Source organism: Anabrus simplex, chromosome 3 (genome assembly GCF_040414725.1).
Source record: "Anabrus simplex isolate iqAnaSimp1 chromosome 3, ASM4041472v1, whole genome shotgun sequence".
NCBI lineage: Eukaryota > Metazoa > Arthropoda > Insecta > Orthoptera > Tettigoniidae > Anabrus > Anabrus simplex.
In genome coordinates, this window is record NC_090267.1 from 44387859 (window position 1) to 44410082 (window position 22224).

Consider the following 22224-nt stretch of genomic DNA (forward strand, 5'->3'; position numbering starts at 1 on the left):
AAAAGGTTCGCCATCCCTGGGCTAGGGAATATCATTTTCATTGTGCGGGGCCCCTTAAAGACCCGGACCCGTCTGTATGCAGGCCCTAAACTTACGCCGCTTATGCGGTTCAATAACGCTTAACTAACTAGGACATATACGTGCAGAAGGGCTGTTTTTTTCTCTTACTTATTTACTTACTCACTCTCCATTCCTAAACTGTTACCACGCTGGACTTTGGTTCAAGGTGCCCCGAGTTTGATTTCCGACGGGGTCAGGGATTTTAACCTTAAAATCTCTGCTGTGTCGTCTTCAAGCATTAGAAATCATGTTATGTAGCGGCCCATTCTCATTGATATTCAGGCTGTCTAACAGCCGTCAACTCAAAAAAAGCCTGCACCTCTACGAAGGCCATACAGCATTATTAACTTAATAATTGACTTTTTCATTAAAATAAACCAATTCCTACTAGACCATTTGTACAGTGTATTGCGTCTTCTTTCCTTTCTTAATTCATTTACTGTCCAGTGTTGGTTTTTCCCTCGGACTCAGCGAGGGATCCCACGTCTACGGCCTCAAGGTCAGTGTCTCGCTCAGGCGACCTCTCCTGCTATGCTGAATAGGGTGCCTTCGGGGGGGGGGATCGGAAGGGATAGACAAGTGACCGGGGCCTTAAGTTATGTACCACCCCGTGTTTGCCTGAAGGGGAAGCACTAAACCACGAGAAACCACTTCGACGATGGCTGAGGTGGGAATCGAACCCCCATTCTACTGATTTGACCTCCTGATGCTGAGTGAACCACGTTCCAGCCCTCGTAACACTTTTCGAATCTCGTAGCAGAACCGGGAAACGAATCCGAGCCTCCATGGGTGGCAGCTAATCACGCTCAACACTATACCACAGAGGAGGACTTGCATGTTCTTCGTGAATAAAAGGATACGAAAGTGTGTAAAGAAATAATTGTCAACATATTGTGACAACCTTTTAATTTATGCAGTGTCACTGCCCCACAGTTGGGTAACAAATACAGGTGACACATATTCAGTGGGGAAATTGGGGCCTAAATGTTCCATTAATTATTCGTATGCACAACCAATATCATTCATCCTACAGCAGTCATATTAAACATATTATGATAGTAACAAATATGTACATCATTTAGTTGTAATCAAATCAGCGTCATTATTAAGGTGAAATGAATGTTTGTATGTTTGTACACATGTATGTAAATGACACATCTCCTCCTAAACCACTGGAGAAAAATCAAAGAAATTTGGTACACTCATAACTTACCATATGGAGACGAGCACTGTGGGGGTAAGCCATCCCTGCCACCCTTAGGGGTGGGGGGTCAGGGGGGTTTATATATAAAATTAATAGAAAGTAACGTCGAATACATAGTTTTCGGGTTCGCTGACATGAATAGTGACACGCCGGATTTTTTAAAAGTCCAAGTCAGCCCCCTTCGTGAAGGGGGGCGAGGGGGCAGTGATATATAAAAATAATCGATGAAAGCGTCGAATCCATTGATTTTGAGGTCGCTGAGATGAACAGTAGGGGCTGCCTGGCCGAGGCGGTAAAGGCGTGCTCGGTTCGCCCGGAAGGACGTGGGTTCGAATCCCCGTCAGGAAGTTGTAAAGTTTAAGAAAAGAGATTTCCACTTCCGGAGGTGCATATGGCCAAAAATGAGTACCAGGTTAATTCCTGGGGCAAAGGCGGTCGGGCGTAGAGCTAATCACTCTACCCCATCACGTGCCGCGGTTAACAATGGTGGAAGCCTTTACCTTCCACTCCTCCAAGGGCCTTCATGGCCTGAACGGAGGTGTCTTTGTCTTTGAGATGAACAGTAACACTCCGAAAACATTTTAAGTCCAACTTCAGCCCACTTTGGAGTGGGGGTCCGAGGGGGAGTGATATATAAAAATAATCCAAAATAGCGACTAATCTATAGATTTCGCGATCGCTGAGATGAATAGTGGCATTCCGGAATTCTTTTAAGTCCAACTTCAGCCCCCTTTCTTGTGTGTGTGTGGGGGGGGGCGATTTGTTACTTATATATGAAAATAATCGAAAATTGTGTCGAATCCTAACTTTTCGCGGTTGCTGAGATGAATAGTGGCATTCAGGATATTTTTAAAGTACAAGTTCGGCCCGCTTTGGGGTGGGAGGCTTACAAATATTACCTACTATCTGGAAAATATACTGTGGGGGAAGGATGCCCCTAGAACCCATAGGGAACGGGGTTAAATGTAACCCATATTAAAAAATGGAAGTCTGTTTGGAACTATCTATATACGTAGTATACTGTACTGTGTATATATAAGTTAAGGTATAAAAATTAAAGTAGACGTGAATTAATGAGGCACTTCCAGGCATCCTAGAAACTTAAAACTTGGTACCAGAGAAGCTGGTGACTTCAGGAACCCAAGAAAAATAGAAAATTTTCAAAATACCCTGAGGGGCCTAGCTGGGAATCTCAAATTTGGGGCTCAGCATAAGAACGCAGTCGGATATATGTATCCGAAACGATAACCTATAGGTTTTATGGGCTTAAAAGTCTCCTGAAAGTCCTAATTTTTAATCCCCTCCCCTATATCCAGATGGCGGCAAAATCTGCCAGACGAGCTAGAAAATTGAAATTGAGCAAAATTATAGCTTTTACCCTGTAATCGACGGAAATATTACGAGATGTTAAAAATATTTATTTTTTGACCGCTGAACATATCGAAATATGGAGGCAATTTTAAAGACGGTGCAGACCTTCCTTTTGAGGTATTTGGTGGCTAAACGGTAAGTCGTATCACGAAACGGATGGCGCATTCTCCGTTCAATTTAGAGTGATCTACAACTTTGGTCCTATGACCTTTTGTCGTATTTCTATCTCTTATACGTTAAATTTGACTGTATTTCTGGATTGTAGGTATTTTTTGCACTTTTTACACGTATAATTGATAGTTTGATTCACTTATCCGAAAGATAGGATCATCAACTTCTACATGAACCTTGGCCCACGCAGTAGCTATATGTGTACCAAATTCTATGTTTGTAGTTGTCACATATGTGTCCGAAGAGTAATTCAATGTGAGAAAACTTTACCAAACTTTCACCCTATTCAACATTCTAACTCAATCTTACCCATAAATAGACGATATACGAGACCATATCATATGACCAGCCATTTAGACCGTTACATGCGGCGTCTTATCGTAGGCCTACAATCCTTTTGTCAATATGGTGTACCTTTTAGGGCAGTTAATCTTCAAATAAAGGTAAAAATGCACTTACTTTCGTATGTCGATCTCTATTTATTCATTGAAATCGATTTGTAGCGATCCATAAGGAGTTTGCGTGCCTTTGTAATTAATACTTTACAAATCGATAATGACTCTCAGCAGGAGGGCACCTGCTATTGTAATCAGTACTCCCCACATCGACTTAAACTGGCAGTATGAATGGGGTCTATCTCCAACTCCTGTGTACCATTATAATGAATATTTCCCTTCTCGATTTGACTGGAAGAAGGCTAGGGAACATACAATTTTTTAAAGTTCCCATAACCGATTGTGTTTGGTATTAGGCTCTGATGCTCGCCATTATTAACAAAATTTGCCCATCTAAAATATGCTTGACGTTAGGCATAGCGGCCTGCTATCATAATGGAAACTCACCAACTCGGTGTGACTGGCAGTAAGCTGACTGGCATTAGGAAAAGGGGCCTGTCATTATATTGATAACAGCACAACTCAATTTTGACTGGCTGGAGGGACGGTGCCTGTAATTATAATAAAAATTTCCCAAATATATTGTGACCACGCAGCAAGCAATGGGGCCCATCATTATAATGAATATTCCCAAATCGATTGGGAATGGCAGTAGGTTAGTGGACCTGCCGTTATCGTCACAACTCCGCAACTCGCTCTTTACATTAGAAGCAACGTATGTTGACCTCCCTATGCTGTTTCTCGGATAACGCTGTGAGACATGGAATTAAAAAAAGATCTTAATCACTGCATGTACAGTAATTTACTTAGATATCCCTATACAATATAGAATATCGTAGCGAAGAACGGGTACATTTGCTAGTTCAATTTAAATGCTAAATTCCATAAATCCGACCGTACGACAGTTACCGGTCACGTATGTCGTATACAACGGCGAAGATGCCTCAGTGTGAAACACGGCGATAAATATATAAAATGTATCAAAGCTTAGCGTTCCTTTCCACATCCAGGACAAGTGTGTGTTGTGTCAACAATGGGCAGTATAAGCTTGCTGCGTCTGTACAGCTTTAGTCGTGTCATACTTTGAATACCGAGTTTCCATACTCCGTTTCTTTTATCCATGTGGCGATTATATCATAAATCAAGACGTGAATTAACAAGTATTGTTTCATTTCCTCAAGTTTTATAATCAATCGTTTCATTTTAATAAATAATTATATTGACGTATCGTCGTTCCATTATATTTCAAAGAATATTATAGTTGTAAATTATGTTCTCCATGAAGCAAAGATTATTATATCAAATCGATATGAAGAAAATGTCACAATATTTATGTAATCTAAGAAATTATATTACTATTATTATGATTTACTGATATCACTGTCCGACTCGATGTCTGAATGGTCAGCGTACTGGTCTTCAGTTCAGAGGGTCCCGGCTTTGATTACCGTCCGGGTCGGGGATTTTAATCTTCATTGGTTAATTCCGCTGGCCCGGGGGATGAGTGTTTGTGCTGTCCCCAGCATCCTTGCGACTCACACACCACGTAATCTATAAAAATATTCTCCACCTCAATAAGAGGCATGTTACTTAAACATGGCAAATGCCGCCCAACTTCATCGGAGTGTATGCCTTACCAGGGCTGCACTAGGCTATAAATAGCCACATGAAATGATTTACTGATATCACTTTTCCAATATTGAACATTTCTAGGTAAGGGAGGTCGGATTGCTGGATGTTATAGCGTGACGATGCTAAATTGAACTAAGGAAATCCTTTGGCCTCCCTCCTGATAGGACTGTGATTCGATTCCGGTTCAAATAAATCATACCCACTTTCGTGGCTGTCCCTGATCGTTTTACATCACTTTTAAAATTGTTACTAGATGTTTTCCTTTACTAGTGAATTCCTTCCGGGGGTGAAGGGAGCATAACCGTTGGTCATTTTACATCAAAATTTAATAACGAAATAGTAGAAGAATCAGTTAAAAGCATTTTTGAATAAACTCTATGCTATAAACATTTTATTTTCATATTGAACCCTCTACAATCCTTACAACAATTCGTTGTGTAATGAACAATATATCAATATTCCAATGCAAAATTTAGCAGAGTTTTATTAGAATGATCATTTGGATTTCTAATCTACACAGACTTTTACCTTCACGGCGTCGATATTCTTTTCATGCATCTCGTGATTATGAGTATCCATTTCAATCGGCCAATGTTTTCGATCACCTATACCACGCATGCTTTATGCCTTCCCCGATGTTTCAAGACAACTCGTGTGTCTTTCTATCTCCTACTGATGTCAGGTTTTCCTTTTATTTATCTATTTATAAAAATAGTTCACTAAAAGCAGCTTGGACAAATCCGTCCGTCCGTTCTACGGGACCGATTTCCTTCCATTTTCTTTTATTATGTCCGGAATTACCTGCCGGTGAATCATGAGGCATTGATAGGTCTGTAAGTTCAGCCAACTTTGAGTAATCATAAAATCAAATCGTTAAATGATCACTCCAATAATTGCAGGCGAAGGCTTGCCCTACCCCGCAATACATTCTGTACTTGGCAGGTTGCTAAGCGACTGACACTTTCATTAATACTCTGATAGATGTGATTTTCATCCTTAGTAATGCCATTGCATGCAGACATGTTTGATTACAACCTGTCAAGCGTCTGATCACGAAAGAATACTGCACCCTGCTAGATACTCTTTGATTCTCTAACCTTTCCCAGCTTGCAAATGTATCCAACAGATGGCACAGCGTTTCTAATGACTTACATGCTGCTAAGAGACCGGAAGGTATCAAGTCGACTAGCCTTCTGTATGACCGTTAATAAAGCGCAGGGACAAACGTTTGAAAAAGTGGGGGTCTACTGACCCGAACCACTATCCAGTCACGGCTAATTGTATGTTGCACTATCTCGGGCAAGATCGTTTGAAAATGTTAAAATCCAGATACGATCGAAGCACAGAGAAATAAATGAAATGGCGTATTGCATGTAGTGCCGAGTGTGTCCGAGGACAAGTTCGGCTTGCCGGGTGCAGGTCTTCCGTTCTTAGACGACCTGTGCGTCGTGAAGAGGATGAAATGATGATGAAGGCAACATATAAACCCAGTCCCCGTGCCAGAGGAATTAACCAATTCTTGACCCTGCTCGGAATCGAATCCGGGCCCGTGTGACCAAAGGCCAGCACGCTAACCATTTAACCATGGAGCCGGACAACAAAAATAATGTTATATGGAGAGAAGTGCCATAAACTAAATTATGAACGAATCAGTTATTGTGTACCAGTGTTAAAGGTTCTTAGTTCTATAGAAAAGTGCAGGCAATACAATACGACTGCGACAGGCTTACCAAGACTACTTACTTCTGTATAAGGAATGATGCGGGTCCACTACAGTTTCATGTCCGTATTGATAATTGGTATTCACAATCGCAAAGAACGGGTACCGTCCACCTTTACTATGTCTTGTTACTATGCGGGTCCACTAGTTAATTAATTTCCATTTTTCCTGGCCTTTAACCAGGGGTTTTAAATTATTCCCGTCCCTTTGCTGTCCCTACACAACAAAAAACACTGTAATATATCGAGTAATTAATTATTTCATAGATTTATTAGTGATAACTTAATATGTTATTGCATTTAAAGTTCAAGTTTTTATTAAAAAGTTATTCTCAAATTGCAGGTTTCCCCAATACTTTTCTCTCCTGGGAATGGTTCCAGGTGCTAAGCAGAATAAGCTATTCAATTTACTTAGTTCATGTCACGGTTCAATTGATTCAACAAGGATCTTCTCGAACTCTGTTCTACTTAGAAGACATGTATGCGGTGAGTATAATATTTTCAGTTATTCATACAAAAGGAAAAATGACTATATTCGCACAGTTAAAATGATTTGCTTGACTATCCTCTCCTCTTATTCTGATTATTCCTAAGCTTTTACCAGTTTTTTGGCGTCGGCACGTGATTTATATTTGCTCAGTTTTGTGTCCTTCCTGACACCAACTTCGAGAGTGGGGAAATCCTCAATATTAAGTGGTGCGTTTTTCCTGTGGTGGGTGGTACTATGGTCTATTGTGTGTACAGTATATTGTTGCAATTAAAACTCCGTCTTTTTCTGTTACCCTTGATTCATTTCAGGATGACTCAGTAAATGCACACACACAGACACACGCACACACATATATATACAGTTCTAATCAACCATGAATGGTCACACTTGCTAACTGCTGTCTATATACAAGTTTCTCTTCCTTGTGGAACAGCAAGTGGTCCGGCCCGTTGCTATACCTGAGGACGACTAATCCTTACATTCACTTCCCCACTTCCAGTCACCTCATACAGCAGCTATGTGTAGACCGCTGGATTTTACCACGGGGCTACGGGATACACAGGAAATGATGACTATTAGTTGGTTCCACTCCAGAGACAGTCCAGTAAATCACCAGTAACATGCAGTTAATAACCAAACAGCAACAGCTCAACAGTACAATCAATGAATATTCAAGATAAACTTAAATATTATAATTCGCACAGTTACAATAATTTGCTTCACTATCCTCTCTTCTTATTCTGATTATTCCTAAGCCTTTACCAGTTTCTTTTAATGTGTCTTTCCAATTTTAATAATTATTTCTGATATATTAATGTTAATTTATTATTAGCTGATGATGTCCCTTAGGGGACGAAATATGTCCTAGATATAATAAATTATATATTGTATTGAATAGGCGGACCGCATTTAAGTTCATCTTGAATATTCATTGATTGATTATAGTCAATACGGGATTAGTATTACTTGAAATGAAGCTGTTAAAGCTTATCAATTGTAAGCTCAACAGTATTCACATCAGCATGATACTCACAACAGCGGATATTAACAGAGGTCCATTTACCCTCACACTCACTTCTCTCACAGATTCACGGCGATCCTCACTCCACAGAAATACACAAACACACAGTACGGTACTCCCAGGTAGTACAGTCTTCGGTTCAGCCACTCTGTGGACACTCCGATACCAACAACCACAGCTACTGGTTCACACCTCGCTGGGACACTAGCGACATCCATCACCTCTTTCGCCCTCAGCCCAGCCACCAAAACCCAACACACTGAGTCTCACACTGGCTCGAGCTCACACTGACTATAGCTCCACCACGGAGCTGACTCCGAGTCCAGAACCAACACTGACTCCACCACGGAGCCCAACAGTGACTGACTGTCCGCGGCTAGCCTTCCTTTTTATAGCTCGGGTGACGGAAACCAGAATATTCGCGAGGTGGCTAGAGACGGAACACTCCCGTCGAATCTCCAAGAGACTCACAGGTTAGTCATCCGACGAGAACAATACACATTAATACCACCCATGCCCCTCAGGTCGGCTGGGAGCTCCAGGTCGGCTGATTCACTAGTCCCGGCTGGGAATCACCGAACGGGGCTACCACAGGACTGGACGTAACAATATGAACAAAATTACATTAAAACCAAGACAAACATCCAGTTCCCAGACCCAGGTTAATTAACCGTAAGCAGTAAAAATCACTGAACCGATCGGAAACCGACTCCCAATACGCTAACATTTTCAGCCGAGGAGCTGGACTTGCTTCTATATCCTCTCGGCATTTAAATGTCTTTAAGTCTTGAAAAGAATTATTGAGCAAACAAAAGACATGATGCAAGAACGACCAAAGTATGCAACATCGCTGGAAGTTACGTGATTCATGGCAGTGGGGTTCACTTACTTGCTCTAAAACAGTAATGTTGACTAATTTTTACTATTGTATGTTTCTACAGACAACTCAAAATGTCCCTACATTCATCCTGAAAGTCCCTAATCAGTTGAAAACATATTAAATAAATGAGTCCACCCCTGTAGTGTAATGGTTAAGATGATTAGCTGCCAAATCCGGGGTCTCGGGTTCGATTCCTGAATCTGCCACGAAAATTTGAAAAGTGGTATGAGGGCTGGAACAGGGTCAACCTATGCTCGGCAGGTCAACTGTGTATGGGTGGGGTTCGATTCCCACCTCAGCCATCTTCTAAGTGGTTTTCCGTGGTTTCCCACTCCTCTTCCAGGGAAATGCCGGAGTGATATCTGTCTTAATGCCGCGGCCGCTACCTTCCATCTTCGCGGTCTAATAATGTTATTTGCTTTACGTCCCACTGACTATTTTCACGGTTTTCGGAGTCGCCGAGGTGCCGGGATTTAGTCCCGCGGGAATTATGTTATGTGCTAGTAAATCTACTGACATGAGGCTGACGTAGTTGAGCACCTTCAAATACCACAGGGCTGAGCCAGGATCGAACCTGCCAAGTTGGGGTCAGAAGGCCAGCGCCTCAACCGTCTGAGCCACTCAGCCCGGCTCTTCCTTGTCTATCCCTTCCAATCTTACCCCCTCCAAACAAGGCCCCTGCTCAGCATAGTAGGAGAGGCTGCCTGGGCGAGGTAATTGTCCTCCTTCCCAGTTGTATCCCCCGACCCAAAGTCTCACGCTCCAGGACACTGCCCTCGAGGCGGTATAGGTGGAATCCCTCGCTGAGTCCAACCTTTGAGTGTGAACGGTTTAGGAAAGGAAGAAAGAAAGAAAGAAGTAAATAAATAAAATACCAAAAATGCAGTAATACTGTTATTGGTGTCATCATCCCATAGAATAGTTTGATGCAGCAGTCCATGTCCTCCTATCCTTGCTAAGCTCTTCATTTTCACGTGACTACTACATTCTACTTTTCTTTACAGTTTGCGTCGCACAGACACAGATAGGTCTTGTGGCGACGATGGGATAGGAAAGGCGTAAGAGTGGGAAGGAAGCGATCGTGACCTTAATTAGGGTTAGCAGAGGGTAGTTTAGTCTACCTTTATTTATTTATTTATTTATTTATTTATTTATTTATTTATTTATTTATTTATTTATTTATTTATTTATTTATTTATTTATTTATTTATTTATTTATTTATTTATTTATTTTGTTAAAATGCGTTTAACACGGATGTAAAGGCTCATGGTATAACCATACCAAATTTCACTGCTCTATCTGCAGTAGTGTGGAAGATGAGCACCTCTAAGTTTAGCAAATTTAGCATTGCTCATATAGGGAGTACTTGGTCCCCTTCAGCTGGACAGAAACGAAAAGCAGCAAGGAAGTACTGCGAGAAGTAACGAAAAGAAGGAGCCTCTTCAGTGAAATTGAGAGAAGGAAGATAAAGTTCATTGGTCAGGTCGTAAGGGCACAGCGACTTCCTCTGCAAAATATCTGTGGTACGAGAAGAATTTACTCTACAGGATGAGCTGAGAACTTACTCGGAGCTTGGAAGAATAGATAAAGACAGAAACCTATGGTTTTAGCGACTAGGCTTGCTTGTCCATTAGGACTTGATTGCTATCTGATCCTGTAATCAGTAAGAGGGGAATACCTCAAGGCAGTATCATTAAAGCTTTATGTTTTATTAAATATATAAATGATATGAGTAAAGAACTGGAATAAGAGCTCAAACTTTTCACGAATGATGCTACTGTGCATAGAGTAATAAATAATTTACAAGATTGTGAGCAACTCCAAAATGACCTCGATAATGTAGTGAGATAGACAGTAGGCAATGGTATGATGATAAACTGGGTTAAGAGTCAGGTTCTGAGTTTCACAAATAGGAGAAGCCCTCTCAGTTGATGGGATGGAAGTTCTTTTTTGGGAATCATTGTAAGTACCTAGGTGTTAATATAAGGAAAGCTCTTCATTGGGGTAACCACATAAAAAATGTGATAGTAAATAAATGATACAGATCTCTGCACACGGTAATGAGGGTATTTAAGGGTTGTAGTAACGATGTAAAGGAGAGGGCATATAAGTCTCTGGTAAGACCCTAAGTAGAGTATGGTTCCAGTAAATTGGACCCTCACCAGGATTACTTGATTCAAGAACTGGAAAAAATCCAAAGAAAAGCAGCTCGATCTGTTCTCGGTGATTTCCAACAAGACAATAACGTTACGAAAATGTTGCAAAGTTTGGACGGGAAATACTTGGGAGAAAGAAGACGAGATGTCGACTAAGTGGTATGTTCCGAGCTGTCAGTGGAGAGATGGCGTGGAATGACATCAGTAGACGAATAAATCTGAGTGATATTTTTACAAGTAGGAAAGATCAAATTATGAAGATAAAGCTGGAACTCAAGGGGACAAATTGGGCAAATATTCGTTTATAGGAATAGGAGTAGGGATTGAAATAATTTACCAAAGGAGATGTTAAATAAATTGCCAATTTCTTTGCAATCATTAAAGGAAATGCTAAGAAAACAACAGAGAAGTAATCTGCCAACTGGGCGACGGCTGTAAATGCAGATCAGTTGTGAACGATTGAACACAGTGACTGATGGCCGAGGATCGGGTAGAGGCACATCGGTCATCTTGAGGAATGAATACTGTAAGGCATTTTCAATGTCGGGAAGCTGTATATACGGTTCATAAAACAACAAAATAGTCCTATTCGGGAAAAATAAATTCATAGCAATTTAACAGACTGTGGAATCTTCACATCTGATATCGTAATACCAATCAGTCACCACTAATCTGCACTTAGTGCTGTCACCCAGGTAGCAGATTCTGTATTGTTTGTTTACCTAAAATGATATCAAAGAAGTTGAAAATTTATCAAACATCTCCCATGCTTAACTCCTCTTCCTATTGCACCCGTGCGAAGATATCACCGGCTAATCTGAGCTCAACTGTAACAAGGGAACTTACCTTCTTGAGCAGGGGTTTCCAAATGTTGGCCCGTGGGCCACATGTGGCCCGCGAAGCCATTTTCGCGGCCCACGAGAGCACTGTAAAAAATTATGTGAAGGAAAGTCACAAAAAGTTTTATTAACTCGTTCAAAAACGTATTAATTTTTATACATCTTATAGGCCCAAGTCAGAACTAATTATCCTTTAATACAAGTTCCTCTTTTCAAGTATTCACTTGTTCTCAAAAGATTATTTTTGATTTTAAAACATTTAAAATCAAAATCAATTTCAAGTAATAATGTTATTATTTTTGTGTTTCACTGACTATTTTTACGGATTTTGAAAGACGACGAGGTACCGGAATTCACTCATGCAAGAGTTATTTTACGTCCCAGTAAATCTACCGACACGAGGCTGACTTATTTGAGCACCTTCAAATACCATCGGACTGAGCCAGAATCGAACCTGCCAAGTTGGGGCCAGAAGGCCAGCGCCTTAACCGTCTGAGCCACTCAGCCCGGCTCGAAATTTCACTCTTTCTTTAAAATAATGGTTTAAGCAATTAAAATTATCAAACCCTCATTTCAATTGAACTATGCATATTATTTCATAATGGAGCTTCTGTACTATTTGTAGAATTTTACGAAAATTGGCCTATTCAAGTGCGGCCCGCGAACATGGCTAAGGTTACCAACATGGCCCTCGAGTTCTTACAAACTGGAAACCCCTGTTCTTGTGGAATGATTTGTCCGTTGAAGTTAATTTGCCTTCATGTTTTTAGTGTCTTTTTAACCCGTACTAAAATTTTACGAATACGTGTGGACTCCTCACCCGAGCGACGTAGATTTGACCTGGTATCACAACACAACGGGGGTACCGATGCCAAAAACTGCAATTTTTTTTATAGAATTTGCTCGCTTGGTGTGATAATCAATTAGGCGATCCAATTTGTAGTTGCCTAGAGCACGAAATTTGTCTATAGCATCCCGTGAACTTTGCGTAGAACATTAGGCCTCTTGAAGTTTATGATGTATTATAATATCGTTCATAAAATTATGAGATACCTATCGCACTGCTTCAATACCTTGAATTTCCAGCATTTCCCGCATACCTGAGTATATCGACGCGACATAGCTGCACCGTAGGCGAGATTTATAGTAACATCGTTGATTTCAGTATTTAAAAATTTTGAGGAATAATCCGTAAAGTTTATTCGTCTAGTAATGTCATTCGACGCCATCTCTCCACTGACAGCTTTGAACATAATACTTACTGTATACTTACTGCCCACAAGTTTGTTGGAAATCACCCAGAATAAATCATAGAAATATAAGTATAAATATAATTTATATAGAATTCATGCTGCCGTTAGTCTTTAAAATACTGCGTCGAAATGTGAGTTGGAAACCGGCGACACCTGCGCATGCTGATTCGACGATCAAAATATCGCCTGATAACCTGAGATTTCAAAATTGTAGAGTGGACCCTAGGTTACGGACAGAATGATCCTTCACAGAACAAACAGTATCCCTACTCAGAGGGCGCACTATAAACTAAAATTTTCACCATCTGGACTCTTGAATTTTAACTTTATCTTCATATTATGATCTTCCCTACTTTTAGAAACTCCACTCAAGTTTATTCGTCTACTAATGACATTCGACGCCATCTCTCCACTGACAGATCGGAACATACTACTTTCTGTATACCCGTAATATTACAAGAAGCGTTTTGACTGATAAGGCTGGAGGGAGGAGCATTGTACGTTGATGACACATTCCTGCATTCCTTTCTCCTTCACCTCGCTTTCGGTTCACTTGTTCATTCGTTCAGACCTTTCTGTTCGTGGGAGCCAGACAGCAGGCTTATATCCATGGCAACCGCAGTAGGTTCGCCTACGTTTCTCTGGTAACCAAACCCCCTACTCCCTCTTCCTCACCCAGGCAGGCAGTCAACGGACCTTCCCCTAAGAACAGTCAGAACACACCTTTCAATATTACCATAGTCGAACAGCTCGTCTCCTTTGTCCCAAGTCTTCCCAGCCCAAAGTTTTCGTAACATTACAAGTTTGTTGGAAATCACCCAGAATAAATCTAGCCGCTTTGGTGGTGGTGATTATACAAATGGGCAACCATCATCTATTAACACTTATATCGGCCAAAGGAAGACAAGGGCTGCGAAGGGCGTGAAAATCAAAGACTCCCTAGGCCTCGGAGTGCTCTAATATCGTCGGGGTAGGAAAAGAACAAGAGTTGACCAAGGGATGCCGGATATAATAGATTAAAGTGAGGAGCCTGATAAAGTAAGTGGAAGCAATGCCAGGACACAGCTGAGGGCCCCGTCGTCGCCAACCCACGCTCCCAAGTTCAAAGCCCATGGAGTCCCTTTTAGTCGTCTCTTACGATAGGCAGGGGGTACCGTGAGTGTTATTCTACCACCCCCACCCACAGGGGAGTCAAGCTGCTTTCTTTGGAACTTAACCAATTCTCGAATCAAGTAACCCTGCTTGTGTCCCATACACTAGAAGTATACTTTAATTCAGATATCAGCAATGACTTATACGCCTTCTCCTATACATCCTCACTACCAACCCTTGAGTACCCTCATAACCATAAGAAGAGATCTGTAACATGTATTTACAATCCCATTTAAGTGTTTACCCCAATGAAGATCCCTTCTTATATCACATAGGTACTTACAGTGATCCACTTGTGTTACTGTTACTCCATTGCCGTAGGCTTTTTCACCTTGTTTGCGATCATCAATGTCTGATATCCATATCACAATTTTGTCATGATTTTCTTGCAGTCGCTCGCAATCCTGTAGCTTATTAATCCATACTAGAAGCGGAAAACTATCGATAATGCTATTGATAGTTATTGATACCGACCACTACCGTCACATATCGATAGCCAGTTGCCTGTTATCGATAGTCAACGATAGCTTTATTTTTCTTATTGGCTTATTTTTCGCGCTAACAGAAACTGTACAGCTGTTTGCAGTTAACTGGTGAGGAGTGTGTTCCAACTCATAGGTGTGCATTTACAGTAAGTAGGCCCATCTCTGCGCACCTGTGACTTCGTTACCGGCAGAGAGACATGCCCCACAACGGGCGACTTAAACGCACTCTACAGTGCGCTAGCAGCAGTGCCAGACCTGTAGCTCAAATCCTTTCAAACAGAAGAAAGATGGCCTAGGCCACCATAGTTCACATAGTTCAATTGGTAGAGCAACCGACGCGAAATCGGGAGGTTGTGGGTTCGGATCCCACTGGTGTCCAACTGGCCATTTTTATTCTGTACTTAACATCTCTTCAACACGTACTACATGTACGTAACAGGACCTAATTGAAAGTCTGTTTCGATTACAATGCGGTCGTGAAAATTCAATATTCATTGGCAGAGAGACTATTTAGCATTTTGGAAGGTGGGTTTCTCCATTCAACCTAACCTTAGTTGAGTTGATGCCAATACGGGACAAAAAATGAGATTTATATGTTGTCAGATACTGTATGTAGGCGAGAGGAGATAAGGCACATTTTAGGTCAAAGAATTCATGAAAGTAACTGAAAACTCTCCTGCCATGTGTTGAGAATGCTGTAAAACATTTTTCCAAATATATTACAATACCCGAGAAAATGTCAGGCGATTGCAAACTGAAAACTGTAGCTGAACGAGAATTTCTCGGGCGGTCACGTTATGGGCAAGCGCGGGCAGCCCCAGAATGTATCGGACGTGTCACTGAAGAGATGCATGAGTGATCCCGATTTGAATTTCAGAAATTTCATAGCATGAAATAGTTGTGCTTTCTACTGATATTTTGTGGATTGTGTTCAGTAAATGTTCGATTTTTTAGCATAATGATATCGTCGCTTCACCGGTAAAAGGTTGTAATCCACAAAGCTCTTCCTATCGATTATTCTCCTTAAGACTGGTCACGCCTCCCAGTCACGTATGGATATGCAGCCCATCAGAACAATGTCCGATGTGTTCGTTTTCCTGTGCCGACGAGTAACCGAAAATGAACCTAACATGCATTATACAATAGGAGTGCGTAAATACGTAATGCAAGCATACATTCGTATAGTACAGTACAGTAAGGTTAATTTTCCTTTGAACATGGGCATAGGAAAATGAACACAACAAAATTTGTTCAGATGGGCTGCATATCCATATGTGGCTGGGAGGCGTGACCAGTCTTAAGGAGAATAATCGATAGGAAGAGCTTTGTGGATTACAAGTACAACCTATTACCGGTGTAGCGACGATATGATTCGTTCCACATTTTGAAAACTACTAGTACCGAATGTACCGATAGTAGAGCACATAATATCGGAAAATACCGATGGCAACTACTATCGATATTTTGCCGCCTCTAATCCATACAGTATAAATTTATTCAAAACAGAGGCATAAGATACTGTACAAGAAACTGAATCATTTACTTTTTATAACATCCTTGGTCATACACCACTACAAACCTCTTTTTATGGCACATGAATCGCCAGCACACTATGGGAGATGTAGTTTCACTTATATAAGTGCTTACACTTGACATGTACATCGAAAAGCTCTCGGAAGAAAATTGTATTTTAATTTAATTAATTGGAAATATTATAAAAGTATTCAAGCTCTTCAGAATTATTTAACCTGGAATCGTGCAATTGTGGGCTGACCAGTAGTACTAACAAAACTTTCACTGTTGCGAAACATTGGTAAATTCACGATTGAAACAGCTTAAAGAAATTCAAATTTATTTCGAACTGGCATGATTAACTGATGTGACGAAGAAATTTTTCCAACCGGTGTGTCGCTCCACCTCTCATTGGAAACGATGCACTCTGACGGTACTTAGAGGGAGGTACGTGTAGTGCGTATCTGGGTGAGGAGAAAGGAGTAAGGGGTATGGTTGCCGTGGAAACGTGGGCGGACTAACTGCAGTTGCCATGTGAAAAAAACTTGCAGGCCGGTTCGTGTTGCTTGGAGTTGCCGCATCTCTCACTTATGAGTTAAGTAGAACAGAACACAGCAGCTTGAAAGAAAGAACAAGTGGCAATATCGTGCAATGGCACGTACAATGCTCCTCCCTTCATTCCTATCTGCCAAAAACGCTTCTTTTAATATTACCGGTACAGCGGCTGAGGACCTTACGAGATTGAAGGGGATTAGATTCGAGTAGACTGATGAGGGCAGCCGAACATCGTACAGACTTCCCTGTGATTGTGGCCAACCTGCAGTAAAGGAGAAAGCACTACAAGAAGAAGAAGAAGAAGTGGCATTTCTTCTGTAAGGGACTATCACCCCCTAAAGAACTCATCCGCCCTAAGCCATTGATTCCCTTAGGGCCGGTATTATAATGAGGGTTTAAACTGAGGATTGAGTTAAACTGTAACTTGAGTTTACATCGATGTTGAGTCTTATAATGACCGGCCTAAGTTAAACTGAAGTGAAGAAGGAAATATAAGATCTTGGTAGCAGTGACTTGCGAGAAAAGATCACTATCAATAATGTTTTGTTTACTTCTTGCAGGTAACATGGCGTATAAAAGCAATAGACGTTGTCCGAATTTTACTTGTAAGGAAATAGAATTGCTTGTGCTATAAGTACAGACATATTTATATAGCCCGTGAAACAGTGGCCTTATGAATTCCTCCGAAATCTCTAATTTTAATAAACATACCACGGGAGGCATAAAACCGCAATGCTATTAGTAGCCGACTGAGGGGTTCTACAGCATGATTTCTGAAACAGAAGGAAGTTACTTTATTTTCTAAAATTTATACATTTGACATTCAAACAGTTGAAAACATTTTGACATTCTTACCTTTTCGTTGCATGTTTTATTCTAGCACCAATTTGCTGAAATAGTGTTATGAAAGTCTGTTTTGTAAACCTATTTAAGAATTATTTTTCATTCCATGTATGAAAGTGATGACCCCTTGCTCGGAAAACTCGTAGTGCCCGTGGTCGTTCAATAATTTGAAACACTTCAAAAATATCTTCGAGATCCATTCGTTCTGCCATGTTGCAAGGTTATGTATTCTTAAACTTCAGTTTAAACGGTAGATGAGTGGCAGTAAAATTTATCTCTAATTAAACTTAAGATTAAGTTTTTTTATAATACGCGACTAACAGACAAACCGAAGTTTAAACCGAACCAACAGTTTAAACCTCTATTATAATACCGACCTTTAGGGTGTTAGGTTAACCGCCGCCCAACCCTCGGCGCTGAGTCACTTGCTGTACCACTGTAGCAGGAGGACCTGGCCAGACTTGAGCAGTGCAGGTACCTTGGCTCTATGATCTGTTCAGGGTGACACGCCGGCTGACACCCGTACTCACGCCGAAGCGAGCTTGCTGAAGTGGAGGCAAGTCAGCGAGTCGTCTTTGATCGCAGGATACCCATCCACCTGAAGGCCAAAGTTTACAGGAACATCGTACGCCCAATCACACACTACTGTTCTGAATTCTGGCTAGCACTTGTTAAACATGAACAAGCATGTTTACACCTGGATATACGTATGCTTCGCTGGGCGCTCGATCTGGCGTGATCGTGTCAAGAACAGTGCCTAATGTCGGAGCGATGGTAGGAGCTGTGACCAAAACCAAGAAAATTTGGGAGGCTTGTTTATACTGCTACTGTCACATCATGCGTAGTGAGTTTTAATTATTGTGTTGACGGGTGACAGTACGTCATGAGGATCCCTGTAAGTACCTAGGCGATAATCTAAAGAACGATCTTCATTGGGGTGATCACATTAATGGGGTTGTAAAGAAAGGTTACAGATCTGTTCACATGGTTATAAAGGTATTTACTAAGAGTGTAAAGGTGATTTGATTTGATTTGATTTGATTTGATTTGATTTGATTTGATTTGATTTGATTTGATTTGATTTGATTTGATTTGATTTGATTTGATTTGATTTGATTTGATTTGATTTGATTTGATTTGATTTGATTTGATTTGATTTGATTTGATTTGATTTGATTTGATTTGATTTGATTTGATTTGATTTGATTTGATTTGATTTGATTTGATTTGATTTGATTTGATTTGATTTGATTTGATTTGATTTGATTTGATTTGATTTGATTTGATTTGATTTGATTTGATTTGATTTGATTTGATTTGATTTGATTTGATTTGATTTGATTTGATTTGATTTGATTTGATTTGATTTGATTTGATTTGATTTGATTTGATTTGATTTGATTTGATTTGATTTGATTTGATTTGATTTGATTTGATTTGACATCGGATTTGTATGCAAATGCATATTCTCTATACCGATATGTAGACCTCCAAAACCGACAAGGAAGTGTGTTTGAAGGTGAAGTTTTGGGAAAGACCCTAATTAGAGTATGGTTCTACTATACGGGATCTACACCAGGATTAGTTCATACAAAAACTGGAAATGATCCCTAAAAGAAAGCAGCGCGGTTTGTTCTGGGTGAGATCTAACGAAGAATTAGTGTCACGAATATGTTGCAAACTTTGGGATAGGACGACTTGGGGGTAAGGAGACTAGCTGCTCGACTAAGTGGTGTGCTCCGAGCTGTCAGCGGAAAACTGGCATGGAATGACATTAATAGACGAATAAACTTGAGCGGAGCGTTTAAGAGCAGGAAATATCGCAATATGAAGATGAAGCTGGAATGCAAACATTAAAAGGTGAGGAGTAAAAGAAATGTTCGATAAATTTCGAAGTTCTTTCAAAACATTTTAGAAAATTACAGGGAATCTGCCACCTGTCAACTGACTTCTACAGAATATTGATGCCCGATTTGATTTGATTTGATTTGATTTGATTTGATTTTTGATTTGATTTGATTTTTGATTTGATTTGATTTGATTTGATTTGATTTGATTTGATTTGATTTGATTTGATTTGATTTGATTTGATTTGATTTGATTTGATTTGATTTGATTTGATTTGATTTGATTTGATTTGATTTGATTTGATTTCATTTGATTTGATTTGATTTGATTTGATTTGATTTGATTTGATTTGATTTGATTTGATTTGATTTGATTTGATTTGATTTGATTTGATTTGATTTGATTTGATTTGATTTGATTTGACATCGGATTTGTATGCAAATGCATATTCTGTATGCCGATATGTAGACCTCCAAAACCGACAAGGAAGTGTGTTTGAAGGTGAAATTGGACGAATTGTTACGTTTAATGGTTCATATATATGTATATTTGCATATATTTGAGATTAGTGCATACATTTCATATTTCGGGTTTATTGTGCATGTTTTCCACTTTTATTATGCATATTGTAATATGTTTTACAAGCAATCTTCAAGAAAATGTAAAATGCCGTGAACTCTTGCAGAATGAGTGGCCTTGTTCTGAATGAACATTAGACCTAATGCTGCGGTAAGATTTCAACGACCGAGCTCGATAGCTGCAGTCGCTTAAGTGCGGCCAGTATCTAGTATTCGGGTGATAGCAGGTTCGAACCCCCAGTGTCGGCAGCCCTGAAGATGGTTTTCCGTGGTTTCCCATTTTCACACGAAGTGAATGCTGAGGCTGTACCTTAATTAATGCCACGGCCGCTTCCTCCCCACTCCTAGCCCTTCCCTGTCCCATCGTCGCGATAAGGCATATCTGTCTCGGTGCGACGTAAAGCAACTAGCAAAACAAAAAAAAAAACAAAAAAAAAAGATTTCAAGGATAAATTAAGGCAACACAGGGCGCGCTCCCGAATTCAAGTACTGTTCAGTTACATCCGTGGATGTAGAGAGATCACTCTCCGCATTGAAGCTGATTTCAGCGACAAACGCCACATATTTATACCCGAAAACTACAAAGCAAATTATGGTCAGGAAAAGCAGGGTGTCCACTGTAAAATGAAAAAAGGAATGTGTATTTAAGTGTGTTTCTTCACGTTTGTGTTTTTTGCAGCTTTACTAATTATGATTTATTATGTGTATTGATTAAAACACTATGCCTTACCTTGTGTGTTTCAACCGTAAACATTGATATATTGATACGTCTCATAAATTATGCACGGATTATTTGTAATAGTGGAACAGCCACAGCTGCAAGTACAGTGCGATTTTTAGTTTTCGTTCAGTTGTTATTGATGATCATGATTGTATGTATTGGTGTGGGTGAATAGCGTGATAGAGAAATGTTGCGTTTGCATTTCATCATCATCATCATCATCATCTGTTTACCCTCCAGGTTCAGTTTTTCCCTCGGACGTAGCGAAGGATCCCACCTCTACCGCCTCAAGGGTAGTGTCCTGGAGCTTCAGACTCTTGGTCGGGGATACAACTGGGGAGTATGACCAGTACCTCGCCCAGGCGGCCTCACCTGCTATGCTGAACAGGGGCCTTATGGAGGGATGGGAAGATTGGAAGGGATAGGCAAGGAAGAGGGAAGGAAGCGGCCGTGGCCTTAAGTTAGGTACCATCCCGGCATTCGCCTGTGGGAGAAGTAGGAAACCACGGAAAACCACTTCCAGGATGGCTGAGATGGGAATCGAACCCACCTCTACTCAGTTGACCTCCCGAGGCTGAGTGGACCCTGTTCCAACCCTCGTACCACTTTTCAAATTTCGTGGCAGAGCCGGGAATCGAACCCGGGCCTCCGGGGGTGGCAGCTAATCACGCTAACCACTACACCACAGAGGCGGACGTTTGCATTTCATAAAAGTGTTTAATATCATGAAAAGTGCATACTTAAGTGCATAATTTACCATTTCTTGCAGCCTAGTTGCATGCTTATATTGGTGGTTTATACGATATATAAGTTCGATGTCTAGTGATGACCAATCAGCCTTCCTGAGCCTCGTCCCAGATGGGCATCGGCCCCGTGGGTGACCTAAGGAGCAGTGACTTCATGGCCTAAAAGAAGACATGCGCCACGCAATGTCTCTTTATCAATAGAAGTAGCGACTGGCGTATAAAACAACGGATTCTGCAAAGCCGGATAATCGCTAACTTGTATAATATCCTCAGTTAGAGAATTCTCGGAAATAATTTTCCACTTCACACTCAGCTGATAGTCCACCTAATGGGATCCCTACAGGATGTGCAGAAGGCAGCACAAAATTTCCTTGTATGATTTAATCGTTAAGTTTCCTCTTTTGTACTACAAATTCCATTTGTTCTAATTAAGCTTTCATTTCCAGATGTCTCGCTTCTTTGGTGACCTGATATTTTCCATTTTAAGTGCTCTCGTGCTCTCGCTGGTATTTGAATCACCGTTCCTCGTCCTGGAGAAAGAATTACTTGGTAAGTTTCTCTAGCAATATAATGAGAGCTCTAGAGATAATCT

The 22224-nt window shown here is 40.6% G+C and overlaps 1 protein-coding gene across 1 annotated transcript in view; it reads left to right on the forward strand.

Moving 5' to 3' along the window:
* Positions 1-22224, forward strand: part of LOC136866982 (nose resistant to fluoxetine protein 6) — a 158023-nt gene that overhangs the window by 84755 nt on the left and 51044 nt on the right. Inside the window, exons 11-12 of the mRNA XM_067144076.2 lie at positions 6896-7038; positions 22079-22181. Coding sequence (XP_067000177.2) covers positions 6896-7038; positions 22079-22181 — 246 coding nt within the window. The remainder of the gene's footprint in view (positions 1-6895; positions 7039-22078; positions 22182-22224) is intronic.